Below are 17,913 nucleotides of genomic sequence, written 5' to 3'. Positions count from 1 at the left end.
TATCTTTATCAGTGTCTGAACTCTTTTTACAGCTTAATTTCTTAACACCCACTCCCTCAGTTAAACATCCCCTCCCCCCCAAAACAACTTTCCATCCCCCCCTCCCTTCTCTCCCCCAAGAGGCAGGACTCATTGTCCTTTTGTAGAGGTCCATTTTGTTTGACTTATTTACATATTCAATAAGTATCCTTGGGCCGCAGGTGTCATAGAGCCTAGAAAAGGGCCCCATCTGCGTTGAAATCTCAGATCTCCGGCCGGGGGTTGGCGATTTATTTCTAATCTTTCGAATCTCATAAGCTGTATCATCTCCCCTCGCCAGAATTGGTTTTGGGGGTGGTTTCGGGGACAACCACGCTGTAAGTATAGTTTTCTTGGCCACAATGATGGCCCGAGCCGCGAACTCCCGCATGCCCGGGGCCACCTGGCCTTGCATTTGTAGTTTTCCAAACAACATCTCCGGTCCAGGACGCCAGTCGGATTGCCAAGTGCTTAAGATCCATTGTAACAGTCTATCCCAAAATGCTCATGTGGCTGGGCATGTCCAGAACATGTGCCCAAGTGTAGCACCCTCTGCTCCACACTTCGGGCATGCTCCATCTGGGGATAGCCCCATGTGAAAGGCCCTCCTTGGCGGTATATGAGCTCGCATCACCATCCGGTATTGGAGCTCCCAATGCCTTGCCATTGAGGTCGTCCGCCTCAACCCTAGGATGTGGTCTTTCAAAGTTGCTGCCGTTATAGTCCCATTCAGTTCTCCACGCCACATCTCTGCTAGTTTCCCATAGTCCAGCTCAGGGATTGCATCTTTTATATGTCTGTGGTGGAATGTGAGTGGTACTTTCTGTTGTGATCTAATAGTGAATGCTTCTGCCAGTTCCTCTTGGACATCTTCCGTTAGGGAATCCCAGGGTAAGCTAAATATGTAATGTTTCAGCTGATAGTAGTAAAACAGATCAGACGGCAGCAGTTGATATTTAGTCTGTAGTTCACAAAAGGGTTTAACTTTCCCATCTTCTGTCAGCACCTGTACCAAATACACCAAGCCCTGTTGTTTCCATCTCCGGTAGGCCTTATGTAGTTGTTCTGGCTGAAAGTCTGGGTTCCCACATATAGGTAGGTACGGTGTTATCCTTGCTGAGAATCGATGCAATCTGCAAACCCACCTCCAGACTACGCGTGCTGTTGTGAAAATTCCTGTATCCTCAAATTCATTTCGAACTTTTGTCCTTGGTGCGTGCAACAGATAGCCAAAGTGAATGTTTTGCAGTGCTGTCTGCTCCAATGTGGTGGCTGAGAAAAAGCTAGTGTCTCTCAACCAGTCGTTTATGTGGTGCATGCCACTTGCCACCGTCAGGTATCGTATGTTCTGGAGTCCCAGGCCACCAAATTCCACTGGAGTTTGTAAAATCGACAGGGGTATTCGAGGCTTTTTCCCCCGCCAGAGAAATCTACTAATGGCCCTATTTAATGTTTTTTCATCTTAAGGGAAAGGTATAGTGGCAATACCTGAAATGCATAAAGCCATCTTGGCACAATCATCATATTTATTATGGCAATACGCCCTATTAAGGAAAGTGGGTATGCCAGCCAGAGCTGTAACCTAGCACATGTGTCTCCCATCAGCCTAGTAACATTCAATGCATATAGTTGTGATAAATCCTTCGGTACTCGGACCCCAAGATACCTAAATTCTTCCTCCGCCCAGGTCATCTTAAGGGTTCCTTGCCATTTGGCCCTTTCCCCTTGCACCATCATAGCTGTTGATTTTGAGAAGTTTAAAGTGAAACCCGAAAACTTACTGTACTTGTCGAGTATTGTCAGCAGACTCGGGAGGGAGCTATCCGGGTTCGTGATTAAGATCAACAGGTCATCTGCAAATGCCAGCGTTCTTATATCGTGAGCTCCCAACCTAACCCCTTGTATCCCCTCCTCCGATTTTATTGCTCTAAGTAAGGGCTCTAAGGACAATATAAATAACAAGGGCGAGAGGGGGCATCCCTGGCGTGTCCCTCTACAAATCTTAAAATTTTCGCTTCTCACCCCATTGATAAGGATCTCAGCTGTTGGCTCTCTGTAGAGGGCTCTTATGGCATTGTAAAACCACCCTTGAAATCCCATATATTGCAGTGTGCCAAACATGAACTCCCAATCTACTTTATCGAAAGCTTTTTCCGCATCGAGGCTTACGAGTAATGTTGTAACATTTTGTGCCTTGCTCCGAGCCATTGCTATTAATAGTTTACGGACATTCCCTCCTGCCTGCCTCTGTCTCACGAACCCCGTCTGTTCTTCTCCTATCAACCTGGGCAATATGTTTGATAGTCTGTTTGCTAATATTTTCGCTAAAATTTTGTTGTCTACATTTAATAATGAAATGGGCCGATATGCCTCCGCCTGGTCCTCTGGTTTATCCGGCTTCGGCAGTAAGGTGATGAGCGCCGTATTTGCGTAACAGGGGAAACTCTTGGTCTGAACTACACTATCAAAGTAGGCTCCCAAAGTTCCTAAGGAGGTCTCTTGCAACAACTTATAGAACTCTCCCGAGAACCCATCCAGGCCCGGCGCTGAATGCAGCACCAGCCCCCGGACCACCCCCTGAAGTTCTTTCCCCTGGATGGGTTCATTCAACCGTTGTAACTCTTGGTCTGTCAGGTGCGTGATGCCCACCCCCCGCAGATAAGCGTTTAATGATGCCTCTCTTGGCCCTTGCTGTTTTTGATATAGTTGAGAGTAGTATTGAACAAATATCTGCTTAATCTCTTCACTTTTGGTCTTTATCTTCCCTTGCTTATCTTTCACCGCTGTAATCACCTTGTGAGGTTTCCAATTCGATACTAACTTAGCTAACATTGAGCCCACTTTATTGCTGTACCTATACAGCTTGTATTTGTGATAAAACATCGCTCTGGTGTCTTTCTCATGTATGTGGGAATTGAGAGCTACTTGTGTCATTTTTAGCCGTTCCCAGGTCCTTTTATTTGGGTTGCCCGCATATTGCCGTTTGGCTCTCTGGAATTGCTTTTCTAGTTGTATAATGGCTCTAGCTATCTTTTTATTTTGTGCTGCCACATACGCTATCACATCGCCTCTTAAAACTGCTTTTGCGGTCATCCAGTAGAGGCTAGGGCTGTCTGCATGTTGCACGTTAGATACTACATAGGCTTCCCATTTTTGATTAAGGTATTGTGAGAAATCCTTATCCTTGTATAGGTACCCTGGGAACCTCCATCCCCTGCCTGTTTGGTAGTAACTAGGGGCCTCCACATCCACCCATATTGGTCTATGGTCGGATATCTCTTCTGGGCCTATCTCTGCTCGTACGATTTCTGGGAATACCTCTCTGCTAACCAGGATGTAGTCAATTCTTGAAAGGGTCCCATGAGCTCTGGACACATGGGTAAAGTCCCTCTCGCCTGGGTGTAGTGTACGCCATGCATCCAGAACTCCCAGGGTGCGCATAAACATACATAGGGCCTGTGCTCGCTGGCCACCACTCTGTTCTCCGTTCGGTCTCGAGCAATCTTGTGCTGGGTCCGCCACCAAGTTAAAGTCTCCCATTATTATTAGTGGGTATTTCAATACTGCACATTGCCGTACAAGGGATTGATAGAAGCTCGAATCATATACATTGGGGCCGTATAAGCCTAATAACACCATTTGTCTCCCCTGCAGCCATAGCCGCAATAGCACATATCGTCCTTGTGGGTCCTTGGAGAGTAGCTCGGCCTTAGTGGCCACCCCCCGTCCTATCAATATCGCTATACCTCTTCGCCCATTTGCTGATGCTGAGAAGACCTCTCCCACCCATGACCTTTTTAGTTTTTCATGCTCCAGCTCGGAGAGGTGGGTCTCTTGTATGCATGCTATATCCGTCCCTTGGCGGCGTCAAGCCGACAAACTTTTTGCCCGTTTTATAGGTGATGTGATTCCTCCCACGTTCCATGAAGTGAAACAAATTTTTTTAATTTGTGTCATATGTAGCTAAGTACAAGTTCCAACAGTGGTCCCCATCGTTTAAGCCTTCCCTCGGGAGCCCAGCCTCCCCCCGAGTATCGCCACCTGCGAGCGCCTCAATGATTTCTAAACTTCCATCACATTGCCTTGAGTGGTGCAAGGTTACTTCTGTCCCTCTGTCCTCCCCCTTTTTGATGTTTCCTTTCCGACTATCCTCCTTGCCTCTTTCTTCCCCATCCCTCCCCCCTAACTGCCCTCTGCCCCACCCCTCCCCCATCTTCGTCCCTAACCCTTCCCTTTCCTTTATTCTCATAAATTTGAATGTGCATCGTGAAAAAGGGGAGGTGCCATAGGCGTGCAATTGACAGATCATGGGTGTTACAAAATATTTTGCACGTGGTTATAGAATATCCCTGCACCGCGCTTAACTTAAGTGCCAGTATTAACATTAGATTATACTTGATGTAAATTCCCATGACTTGGTTTAGGCACATGTAAGAGATTTAGGCATATTTTATAAACTGCTCCAAAAGTTAGGCACAGTTTATAGAATATGCCTAGGTGGAAATTACATAAATACATAAGTATTGCCATACTGGGAAAGACCAAAGGTACATCAAGCCCAGCATCCTGTTTCCAACAGTGCCAATCCAGGTCACAAATACCTGGCAAGATCCCAAAAAAGTACCAAAACATTCTATACTCCTTATCCCAGAACTAGTGGATTTTCCCCCAAGTCCATTTGATAATGGTCTATGGACTTTTTCTTAGGAAGCCGTCCAAACCTTTTTTAAACTCCGCTAAGCTAACCGCCTTTACCACATTCTCTGGCAACGAATTCTAGAGTTTAATTACACGTTGAGTGAAGAAAACTTTTTTCTGATTCGTTTTAAATTTACTACATTGTAGCTTCATCGCATACCCCCTAGTCCTAGTATTTTTGGAAAACGTAACCAGACGCTTCACATCTACCTGTTCCACTCCACTCATTATTTGTTTTGCCACTGAATTTTCAGGCACCATATATAGAATCTAGCCCTTTGTGATCAGTGCATCTATCTTTTTGAACCATAAAAAAAAATCCAAGGGAAAAGCGTACAAAATCAAGTCATTGTGACATATGGGGGGCCAACATTCTTAGTGGACTGGCCATACGGACATCCCAGCAGATCAGTAGGGCACGCTGCAGTGGACTTCAGATAAATGGTCCCAGGTACACATCTCATCATTATCCCCTTATATGGTATGGTGAGTTCTCCAAAACCTACCAAAAATCTACTGTACCCAATTATATGCTACAACAACAATCCTTAAGTCTGCAGGTGGGTTTTGGAGAGCTCACGCTTTCCACCGCAAGTGTAACAGTTAAGAATGGGATATGGGTCTGAGTCCTCTTCTATACAGTGCACTGTACTGACCACTAGACTATTCCAGGGACCTACTTGCCGATTTAGTAGGACTGGCCATAACATATGAATCTGTCATAGAGGCTGGTATGTACTGTTTCTTTCACATCTTTGGGGGTGGGAAGGGTCAGTGACCACTGGGGGAGTAAGGGGAGTAAGGGTAAGGGCAGGGTCATGCCTTAGTACCTTTAGTAGTCATCTGGTCATTTAGGGCACCTTTTTGTGACTTAGTTATGATTGAAACAAGTCTAGACCAAAACATCTAACTTTTAGTCCTGGTAGTTTTTGCTTTGTTCAAATATGGCTAAAAAAAAAAAAAAAAGCCCAAGTTCTGGGAATGCCCAAATCCCATCCCCAAGATCTCTTGTCACACCCCCTTGTGATTTGGTTGCACTACAGATGAACTGCATAGAAAAGCATCTTAACAATAGGTTTCAAAAATATTGATTTGGACATTTTAGACAAAAATATCCATCTGCCATTATGTGCTGTTTTTTTTAGACATTTTTCTCTTTCTAGCCCATTATAAACCATAAAATTGTATTTCTCTGTTTATCACCCTCCTCTCACCTACCCACACCCATCCTGTTAGAACATCAATGAAATGCTTTGATGTCCCCATACATACCTCCTGCCCACCCCCACCCTCCCACCCTGTCAGACTGTCAAAGTAATGCTTGGATGTTTCACTTATATATACTATCTGCTACCACATTTGCTTATTTCTGATCTGACGAAGAAGGGCAACCTTCGAAAGCTAATCAAGAAATGTATTAAGTTATGTCCAATAAAAAAGGTATCATCTTATTTTCTTTTCCATGTTTTATTTTGTTTGATTTCTATTGATAACCTTAAGAGTGGACTAACACGGCTACCACACCTCTCTACTTAAAAATAAGCCCCTAAATCTCATGTAGCTTTTGGTAGAGACCCCTCACCATTTTGGGTGCCTTTCTCCGGGCCATCTTCCAACCTCTCTTTATATGGTTTTAGATATATCAGCTCCACAGTTGGGTAAAAGAGTTTAGATGATATTTCATCAAAGACCAGACACATAAGTTCAGTTTTTCTTCACAAAATGTATCGTCCTGTCTGACATCTCTCCACCTCTGGTTATTGTCATGTTTTCCTGCTTTGAAATCATCATTCTTGGCCAGTGCATACTAGTTTCTATCTTCTTTCACTAAAGCATGTATTGGTCCTTTGCAGTGGCATACGAAGGGGGGGGGAGGGGTGGTCCGCCCTGGGTGCACACGGTCGGAGGGTGCCGGCCCCGCTGGTTCCCTGCTCTCTCTGCCCCGGAACAGGTTACTTCCTGTTCCGGGGCAGAGAGAGCAGGGAACCAGCGGGGCCGACGGAGCTCCTAGTGACGTGCACTCGGGGCGGATCGGCCCTCCCGCAGGTAAGAATGCGGTCCGGGGGGCGTTGCACTGCAGGGGGGGTCGTGCCGTGCTGCACCCGGGGGGGGGGGTGCGCAGCGGCGACCCGCTCCGGGTGCCATTAGCCCTCGCTACGGCACTGGATTTTTATTTTTCTTTTTTAGTTTAAGTGCATGGCTCTGCACTTTTTTTTTTTTTTTTTTTGCTTTGAAACTTCATTGCTACTCCTTATTCTATCTACTCTTTCATGGGTGTTCATTCTCTTGAGTATCTTAGCAACAGCATCACCTCAAAGATGCAAAGTTCCTTCTAACTCTTCTGTCGTATCACATGCAAATTGATTGAGCAGCCTTAGTCCAAGGACTAATCTCTGGGGCACTCCACAATAATCTTTCTAGAGTGTACTGCATTGACTACCACCTTCTCTTGTCTATCATTCAGCTTGTTTCTAATTTAGTCCACCATTAGGAGGTCCATCACCAAGCCGCTCAATTAATTTAAGATGCTCTTATGCATGACAGCATATAGAAGGCTTTGCTGAAATCAATATAAACTATATCCAATGCAAGACCTTGAACTATTTATTACAATAAAAATTTCAGATAGTGTTATTTACACTGCTGATCTTTGTTTTTCAGGTTAATGCAGTAGACATGCAACAGTTCTCACAGGCAGCACTGTCTATTGACAAACAGCCCATATCCCACCAGAGTACAGGAATGGTACAAATGAGGATCAAGAATGTTAACTTGCAGCATGACAGACTGAGTCAAAGTAAATCCATGATTCTTACCGATTCTGAGCAGGTCTCTAAGCCAGTAAGTAAGATTAAAAATAGCATGAGGAATTTCTGAATTCTAAGAAATGATCTCAGTTTTGATTTCTGTTACTGAAACTGAACCATGATAAGTGAGAATGTGGAAACAAACTGATGTACTCCGTGAACCAGGACAATTTAATGAGGTTAAAATTTGGTGGGGAGTTTGGATTTCCCATGAGATTCACTGGGGATTTAGAAATATCCAAAGCTGATCTGTGATGCAGAGAGGGTATATGCAGTGTTAATGCATTTCCTTGATCCAGTTTGGATTTATCAGGTTTTGCTGCTGATGTGACTTTTACATTGAAATAAGTTTGTTGAACTGACTCTATTAACCCTTATTTACCAGTTCCATCAATAAAGCAGCAGATCTTTATGAAGAGATTCTCTGTCTCTTTTTCTGAGTTTTCCCCCTGTATTCTTTTTTTTATCTATGCATTTACATTATCAGGGTAGCTCTATAATACAGGCACTAATATTTATATGCCACTTATGAGCATAAATGTTTAGAATAATGGCATTTACGTTACGTACATGTGCTAACTGATGAAATTCCACCTAAGCATTATTCTTTAAATACCCCCTTAATTAACAACACCTATTTGCAAATGGGGGCACACACATGGGTGGAGCTTGAGTGGAGTTCAAACTTATAGGCAGAACTTATAGCATACTGTAATACATGCATATCTATGATAACATGAACACCAGTCCTATGGCTGGCATAAATATTGCTGCCTAATTTTTAAGCATCTATTTAAGTAGTGACTCTAGTATTCTATAAAGGAAAGTAGACACCTATGTTCCCTTTTAGAATAGTCTGCTACCAGATGCCCTTTGGATGGCTAATTAGAGGCAACCAGTTGTAGAATTGCCTTCTATGGACCAGGTTCTGTAAATAGCACTCAAATTTAGATGCTGGGAAAAATCTGCATTAAATGCTATTCTATAAAAGGTGATCTGGGTTGAGCATTCAAAGAATATCACTTAGAGTGAATTTCCCACACGCAACTTTGGGCACGAGGACTTATGCCAGTTGAAATGCGGTGTAAATCCTGATGCACAAGTTAGACGCATAACCCGGTATTCTATAACACTGTGCCTAAATATTTGGAAAGTTCCTGACCTGCCTGTGCCCTTCCCATTGCCATGCCCCCTTTTGGTTTATGCTTGAGACACTTTGGGCACACAAGGGTCCTTTTATTAAGCCGTGTAGGCACCTACAGGTGCTCAATGCGCATCAATTTTAAGTTACCACCTGGCTACTGCTTGGCCTCTGCAGCAATTTCATTTTTGACGCATGTCTGCTACGCACACCGGAAAATAATTTTTATTTTCTGGCGTGGCAAAAACTGGGCAGTAATCGTCATTCTACGTGTGTAAATGATTACCGCATAGTTATCGCATGAGACCTTACCGCTAAGTCAATGGTGGTGGTAAGGTCTGAGACCCAAAATGGACGCATGCCAACTTTTATTTTGCCACAAGTCCATTTTCAGCAAAACGTTTTTTTTTAAAAACCTTTTTTACAGGCGCACTGAAAAATGGATCTGTGCATGCCCAAAACATGCACCTACACTAATGCAGCCCATTTTTTGGTGCACCTTAGAAAAAGGGCCCCACAATGTTATAGAATAGAGCATAAGCAGATATATGCATAAATCCAAATTGTTGCCAATTACTCCAATTAATGCCATGCATAAACTAATTGACTAATTAGTTTATGCATGCATCTGGGCTCCACACCCAAATTTTGGCAGCCTATATAGAATTGGGGGGTTTTTTTTGTGTGTAAAATAGTTTTTAGAAAAAAAAATATTTCTTTTTTGTGGATACCTCTTTTATCATAAATGTCTATTTGTTTGGGTGATTAGCCAGTATAAAAATGCCTTGACATTATTTAAAGGATTTCTACTAGAATGCTTCCTGAAATAAATGTATTCATGATATATTATTCTTTTCTCAGTGATGTGTAAGTTAATGGATTCATTTAAAGGCAGATAGTGGTATAATCTCATTCCAGTAGGTTGCAGGATCTGAGGTGGCATGGTTTAAGAGGGACTGATCAGTTAAATAGTCTAACTGATTTTTTTAAATTACTTGACAGGTGAATTAGAACAGGAACAAGCAGTTGACATAGTATACACGGATATCAGAAATGTTTTTTTGACACTGCATTGCATAGGAGACTCATAAATAAAGTAAATGGCCTGAAAATCAATCTTCTTTTAGCAAAATAACCCCCTGTTTACAAAGTCGTGCTTGCGGCTGGTGGTGTAGTAATGCCATCACAGTCCATTCACTTTGAATGGTCTGCGTCGGCATTGCCGCATGGCAGCTGCTAGCACAGCTTTGTCAACAGGAGAGTAAATTAGGAACTGGTTATCACAGAAAGAAGTGGTAGATGGGCTTCACTATGATATCAGTGGAGTGTTTTGGGAATCCGATCTGTGCTCTGTTTGTACAATAATTTTACATGTCATATTGCTGAAGGTTTAGTAAGTAAAGTTTGTCATTTTTTTTTTCATGGGAATAAACACCCCTGAGTAAGAAGGGGGATCTTGAGAAGTTCAAGAAGCTTTCATGTGTTAGAGTATAAATCAATAATCCAACAAAGGATTAACAAATAGTGTGATGTCCTTACAATAAATAAATGAAATAGAGCAGTGGTTCCCAAAACTGATCCTGGAGGCACTCCAACCAGTCAGGCTTTCAGGATATCCACAATGAATATTCATGAGCGAGATTTGCATGCAGTGGAGGCAGTGCATGAATTTGGGCTTAGCACAAGGGAATGTCCCTTGTTCAGATGCAATAAGCTCAGATTCTAATGCAGGAAAGAGTAGGGCCCTTTTGTGTTTTTCAGGAAATAGTTTATTGAAGATTTACTATACTGCCTAAGCTAACAGATTGAACAGCTTAGTGTTTGATTTACTGACGATTTAAGTTAAGATAAAAGACATACAGAAGGAACGCTAGTATTCTGAATATTTCAGCAGCATGGGGGCCTGAAGTCAGGCCACTCAAACTGTTTCCTCATAGAAAAGATATTAAAAAAAAAAATAGAGATTAACTGTATGCCAACCCTGTCCCTACCCCATCTTTAGCCTGAGCCACTAAACCAACTGATTGATATGAGCTTCCCCCAGTTAATTTCCTTCCCTAATGGAGATAATGTGCAGCTGAGGCAGCATGATGTCACAAAATTATTTATGCAATGTTAGCCACTCTTTTGGACTCCAAATTCACTCTCTCCTTAAAGTGGAGGAAATGGATAGCTGGGGATAAAACCCAAGCCCCTAGTCACCCTTCTCAATCATCTCATCTACTAATTGGCTCTTTTGTTGGTATAGGAGAGATATAAAATATTCAGATTGCTAGAAGAGATATTAAACAGTTGCCTGAACTTGCTGGAGAACATCGTATTTGATGTAATTAACTCCTTTTTTAATGCTGTGCTACTGTTGAAAATGCAACTTGAGATGAGGATTTTTTTTTCTAAATTTGGTAGTTCAACATTCTTTTAGCAACTTTCTCTTTTGTTGACAAATAGGAACTTAGTGTAATTGACAGCAAGTTATGTTTGTTGTGGCACTGGAAATAAGCTTTGGAAATGCTTATTGATGAAGTACTAAATTCAGAATATTACCTCCTACATTAATAGTGCCAGCTGCTCCAACCAAGTTGCATGCAGTATTTTTCATACTTGTATACATCAGAACCCTGGACTTGAAACACTGTTTGTAATGATCTCCTAGAAACAACATTGCTTTATTAACAAGAAATGCACCTTTGGAAAGTTTAAAAGTTAAGTATATTTAATGATGCTTAGCATATTTTATTGGCTGCGTTTAACAAAAGGCACTAGGCTGCAGTTGTTTTTGACAAGCATGAAAACATCACAGCGTGAGACTGCAAAAGGAATTATGTAGAGAAATTACAAGTGATCCATCTCTGGATGAATTATCCACCTCAATAGCCTGCAGAACTCAGCTACCAATTAACACCTACTTTATTACATGTTGGGATGTACTTAATAACTTTCATGTGTTTATGCACTATTACCTTGACTGATGCCTCTTGTACAATTAGGCATAATTGGCATATCAATATGCAAAAGTTAAAAGGATTAACCCTCTTAAAACTAATGAGCATTTCTGTATCCAGCTGCTAAATGAGACAAAATTAGCATTTTTCACTTTTGGGCAGGATTTTATCATGCAGTTTCTCATTGTTTATATTACCTTGTTACATAACTTTAGTTTTGTGCAAATATTTTGGGTGATAACATAGGAAGAGTTTTAAAAAGTTACACTGCAAACATATAATTAATATTGTGCATGTTTTATAAGTTTGATATATATATATATATATATATATATATATAAATTTTTTTTTACTTCTACTTATGAGTAGGTTAGTGAAAAATTGTTTTGCATATCTTTTGATGAGCGACTATGGAGGTCATTTTACAAAGAACAAAAAAGAAAGCAAATCGCCACAAAAATTCCATAAAAAAATCTAATTTATTCACCACATGAAAAAAAAATTATAAGTAGTCATCAGCCCGACACGGTTGCGTTTCGCTCTCCTAAAGGACTGCGTCAGGGGCTTGAAAGAACCAACCCAGCGGTATAGCTTAAACAATCTCACCTACAGGGATTAAAACAGCTTCTCTTTTGAAAAGCAGCAGCAGGGTCATTTCAAGGTCCATCATCCCCAGTATCTGGTCTCCAAAAACATCCAGTCCAGGTCGCAAGTACCTGGCAGGATCCCCCAAAATGAATCCAAATCCAGGTATAGATCCACATTAATTAGATGTAGAGGTTAATGCAATGGAGTTCACCTACAAGGACATTTGTGGTGGCTTAAAATGTATTTATATTATGATGGGGTGGGGTTCTAACATGCTCATTTGCCTAGAGCCCACCAAAGGTTAATCCTACCCTGCTTTCCCACATGCAAAACCAGCAGATAAATACATTTATATTTATTAATTCAGGGGTCCTTTTACTAAGATGCACTGAAAAATGGCCTGTGGTAGTGTAGACGCGTGTTTTGAGCGTGTGCAGAATCATTTTTCAGCACACCTGCAAAAAATGCCTTTTTAAAATTTTTGACGAAAATGAACGTGCCGAAAAATGAAAATTGCTTCATGTCCATTTTGGGTCTGAGACCTTACCGCCAGCCATTGACCTACACACATCAAATGCCACTTGGTGCATACCCAATATGCGCATCCGAAAATAAAAATTAGTTTTTGGACGTGCGTATCAGACGCGCACCAAAAATGAAATTACAGCAACAGCCACGCAGTAGCCGGGCAGTAACTCCATTTTGGCACACATTGGGCACACGTAGACGCTTATGCAGCTTAGTAAAAGGGTCCCTCAATGAAGCATGCTACCTCTAAATACATGTGTAGGCAGCATTTCTAGAAACACAAAGGGCCCTGTTTACTAAGCCATGCTGTACGCGTGCTAACTTTTAGTGTGTGCTACAATTTAGCATGCGCTAACGATAGAGACACCCATTATATTCCTATGGGTGTCTCTAGGGTTAGTGCATGCTAAATTTTAGTGCACGCTAAAAAGTTTGCACACCTACAGCGCGGCTTAATAAACAGGTCCCAAAGTATATAATGGCAATTCTATTAATTGGCACCAAGTTTTGGTGCCCCAATGCCATGTGCTTAGCACTAATTCTGTAATAGCTTCTTGATGCCAAGATGCCATTATAGAATACTAGCATAAGTCAGCATTGGTGTGCCTAAAGTTAGATGCCAACTGTTACATCAAGTCAATGGCAAGTGTAACACTTGGTCCTAATTGTGTCCTAAATGTGTGCATAACTTATAGTATTCTATAAGTTATGTGTGTTTCTTTGAGAAATGCCCACTCAATCGCCACCTGTGTTTACGTCCCTCACATTTATACACTAAGCAATGCCAATCACGTGTGTAAGTGCTATTCTGTAGCCTATGCACACATGTGGCACCTATCTTTAGGTGACAATTTATAGAATTATCCCTATTGACATATATAGGGCTACATTTTATATATGACACCTAAAAAATTGGCGCTGAAAAAAATACACCTAGGCGTATTCTATAAAGTATGCCTGAATTTAGGTGCAGTTTATAGAATACGTCTAGTTCCTGTTCCTGTAACTAAATTTTGTCACGGGCAGTTATGCCAAGTAAAACTTGGTGTAAATGCCTACACCTAAATTAGGTGCAGACCGGGTGTATTCTACAATGCACATAGATTTTAGAAATGTCCATGACCCGCCCATTCCACACACATGGCCATGCCCATTTTTCAACTATGTGCCTTAGAATTTACATGCATTACTTTTCAGAATACGCTTAGACAGTTGTGCATGTAAAATCTAATTAATGCAAATTAGTGTCAATGATTGCTTGTTAATTGGTAATTGGTGGCACTGATTGGCTTGTTAGCTAATTAATTTGCATGCACCAATTTAGAATACAACCAGATTTGTGTGTGCACCTTAAGCCACACTATATAGAATGGGGGGGGGGGGGGGGTATTGGCTACATCTACTTATGCAGCCAGTTTTAAAATGATCTTCCCAATATATCTGCAAATATGTTTGATGTCATTTTATCATTTAAACATGGCTCATTTATTATTACTACATCGTCCATCATGATAGTAACTATCTTCCCATTTCATGTGCTTTTCAAGCCTATTGATTTTGGTCCAATAGTTTCCTCTAGGTCCTTTTGGACTAGAGTACAGTGAACATTCACTTGCAACTACCCAGAAACTTTTCCATTATTTACAACAGTGTTCCTTGACCAGCAGAGTAATGGAGAAGCACAGCTTCCAGCTCCCTCCAGATACTGCCAATCTGAGTCGTATGTTCTTGTGAATATTACATGCCATTTTGAGCAATGTTTGAGACCATCTCTACCGATGAACAGTGAATACTATATCCACAGCAAACCATCAGAGGCCAGCTCAGTGGCACTAGGAAAACCTTCAGCCTTCTGTCCTCCCCCCTACTCCCCAAATTAGCCTTTATGTTCCTCAGCACACCAATACCACTGCCCCAGAATAATCTGGGTTAATGACCTATTTGGAACTGCCCACCCTTTCTACTGGTATAAGTACCTCAGGTTGTTTCTTTGAGGTTGTCAGGACCTATTGTTCTGCTATGACAAAGTCTGCTTTTGGAGCCCTTCAGAAGTTGCTTCTGTAGGTGATTGCCTAGTATTGCCTACTGGTTGGGCTGGCCCTGCCTTTAATCCTGTTTAACAATATATACTGATTGCTAAAAAGTGGCAGAGTAAAATTTATCTAGAATATATAGAACCACAAATAAACATTAAGTGCCTAGTCTAAGATCTATTTTTCCTAAAATCAGATGCCATATTAAAATTAGAATAAATATATCTAAAGACAGATGAGTGATAAGTCAACTTGTCTCCTTAAGCCTTTTTATAGACCAAAATTAGGGTTTCTTGATAAAAGTGATACAATTTGCTATGACATGCTGTTTGTCTTGTGTGTATGTATGTATATGTCCTTTCAATTAATACATTAAGGGGCCCTGTTTACTAACCTGCGCTAAGGGTGCACTAGTATTTTTAGCGAGTGCTAATGATTAGCATGCGCTAAATGCTAAGTTGCCCATAAGAACATATGGGCAACTCTAGTGTTTAGCATGTGCTAAAAATGTTAGCATAACTTAGTAAACAGTAAACATTTACTATATAATTAGTAGTTAAATTAACATATGTACACTTGTGTGAGTGTGTGTCTGACGTGTATATTCAAATGCTTATTTATTTAAAAATTGAGGGGTTTAATATTCAAAACAATTGGTGTGGGTAACTTCAAGATTTATCTGGACAGAATTGCATTTAAATTTTTTAGCCCACTTTGTCTAGACATCTCGATGGATTTACATAGTAAACTGCACACAGGATTGAAAAATCAGATCTCCTTGCAGTGTTTTCCTCTCTTGACCTCCCCGATCTCCCTGGAATTGGGGTTGCCAACTGGATCCAGATTCACTCAATGGGGTTGATCCAGTCCTAGGATTACCACATGGCATGCAGGGACTTGTAGTTCTGAGTTCCTCATTACATTCCCTAAGAAAAGCAAGACCTCAAATCCCCTGCATGCCCGACTGGACCAACTCTGTTGTGCAAATCATAGGAGCCAACTTTTTAAAATTATTGGGGGTGCTAAGCCCAATGAAAATAACCCCTCCCTGGACACATACAAGGAATTTTCTCAATATTGGGGGTGCTCAAGCACCCACAGCACCCACAGAGTCGGCTCCAATGGTGCAAATCTAGATCTAGTCGGTAACCCTTCCTGGAACATGTCTTTTTCCAGTGCTTAAATCTAGCCAATTTTTGAAACTCTGTGGGTAGATTTAAAAGCTTTGGAAAGGACAATTTTCACCCCAGGGGCTGATATAGGTAATACCCTAATTATCTGGTGCACCTCCTTTGAAAATTCTCCTCCCCATCTCTACCTCTTTATCCATCTATGATGAGGCTATTATAAAGAGCATATATTTATCTATCTATCTAGCAATATTAAAAATTCAGAGCCATCTATACATCCCTTATAGTAGTTATTATGCAATCAGAGTTAAACTTCTGTTGCCAGGCTCTCAGTCCCGAGTGTAGCTTTATGTGTGTGTGTGTTTGTTGAGCACCAGGAATATAAAAGTGTTCTGGGATCTTATTTGGACGAAAGGTGCTGTACATGTCCAAATTGTTGTTCTAGATATTATCATTACAGTGTCTTTTCCATGGTTGCTGCATTAAGCATCTGGTTACTGGCACAGAAGACTGAATGCTGTCTTTAATGGACTATCCACAAAGGCCAGTGCTCAGTTCTGTCCTTAGTCTAATCCAGTTCATTTTGGATACACAATTTAAATGTTATACCCAAAGGGAGATGTTTGAATGTGTAATCATGTATGTATTTGAGATTTCCTTGAATACTTTAACACTGCCTAGTTTTGCTGTAGACTACATTAAACTGTTCTTCTGCTGATTTTTTTTTCCATAAATGTGTTTACAGCTAATAATTAAGTTGGCTTTAATTAAGATGGAGATGAGACCAGATGGCAGAAATCAATTTATCATATCACCAGTGTACCTGGTGCAGCTATATTTTAGTTAGCAAACAGTTTTCTTCATTGCATCTGCTGTAATATGAAATTTCAGACTCAGGATAAAATGCAAAATAAGAGCTCTACTTTCAAATTTATTTCTCAGTGTTGTTTGTGGAACAAAGAATTGAATCTTTGAAACTTATCTTCTCTATAGGTGATCAGAGGTGAAAAACCCAGAATTTTGACTTGCTATATGTGGCTTTCTTCAGTTATCCAAATAGTTATCCAGATAGTGGTACTAAATATCGTAATTATTCGGATAACAGCAGCTGTTGCTGCTCATACCCTGATATTTAGAATCACAATCCAGGGTCTCTAGATAGAAATATTTGGGCATTGGTGGGGGGGGGGGGGGGGAGGGGGACAGCAAGTCAAAGCAACATTTACACACATTATTCCCACTACCACATCGCCCTCCTCCATGCACACACACACACATACTTTTAAATTAGCAATGTAAGACACCAGGGTTTTCTATGCATAAAGAAACCTTCCCCCCTCCTGCCAATTTCTGGGCCCCTTTTACCAAGATGCGGGTAAAGGGGGCCAGCGCTGACGTCGGCGCTTGTTTTATATGCACGTCGAGGCCCCCTTTTACTGTAGCTGGTAAAAGGGAAGGTCTCGCTTTCCTGCAGGAAATGGCCGGGTGGCAAGTAAAGCACTTGCTGTGCAGCCATTTCGGGAGGGAGCTCTTACTGCCACCCATTGAGGTGGTGGTAAGGGCTCCCACGCTAACCCATCAGTAATCGGGCAGATTACCGCCAGGTACAGTCCAGCACTACAAAAATAAATACATTTTTGTAGCACCAGAAATGGCGCAGTAGGAGTGGGAAGTACCACCAGGCTGGACCAGGCTGGTGGTACTTCCGCTATAGCGAGCAGTAAGCCTGCATTGGGCTTACCGCCACTTAGTAAAAAGAGCCCTCAGCCACTTGGTAAAAACCACCATTATTGAACAAATTCAGTCCTTCCACTGCCAGGCACTTTGCTTAAAGCAGATGGGATTCTGTTTGTGTAGTGACTCTACATCCGTGCTTCTCAACCCAGTCCTTGAGGCACACCTAGTCCCATCAGGTTTTCAGGATATCCACAATGAATATGTATGATATAGATTTGCATGCACTACCTCCTTGGTATGTAAACCTATCTTATGCATATTCATTGTGGATATCCTGAAAATCTGATGGGA

The 17,913-nt window shown here is 41.5% G+C and overlaps 1 protein-coding gene across 1 annotated transcript in view; it reads left to right on the top strand.

Moving 5' to 3' along the window:
* The window catches only part of LOC115473928 (rho GTPase-activating protein 15-like), a 172,767-nt gene that overhangs the window by 21,286 nt on the left and 133,568 nt on the right, over positions 1-17,913 (top strand). Inside the window, exon 3 of the mRNA XM_030209135.1 lies at positions 7,378-7,557. Within this exon, the coding sequence (XP_030064995.1) occupies positions 7,378-7,557 (180 nt within the window). The remainder of the gene's footprint in view (positions 1-7,377; positions 7,558-17,913) is intronic.

Source organism: Microcaecilia unicolor, chromosome 7, assembly GCF_901765095.1.
Source record: "Microcaecilia unicolor chromosome 7, aMicUni1.1, whole genome shotgun sequence".
NCBI classification, from domain to species: Eukaryota; Metazoa; Chordata; class Amphibia; order Gymnophiona; family Siphonopidae; genus Microcaecilia; species Microcaecilia unicolor.
The sequence above is the reverse complement of the archived record's forward strand: the minus strand, read 5'-3'. Positions and strand labels throughout refer to the sequence as shown.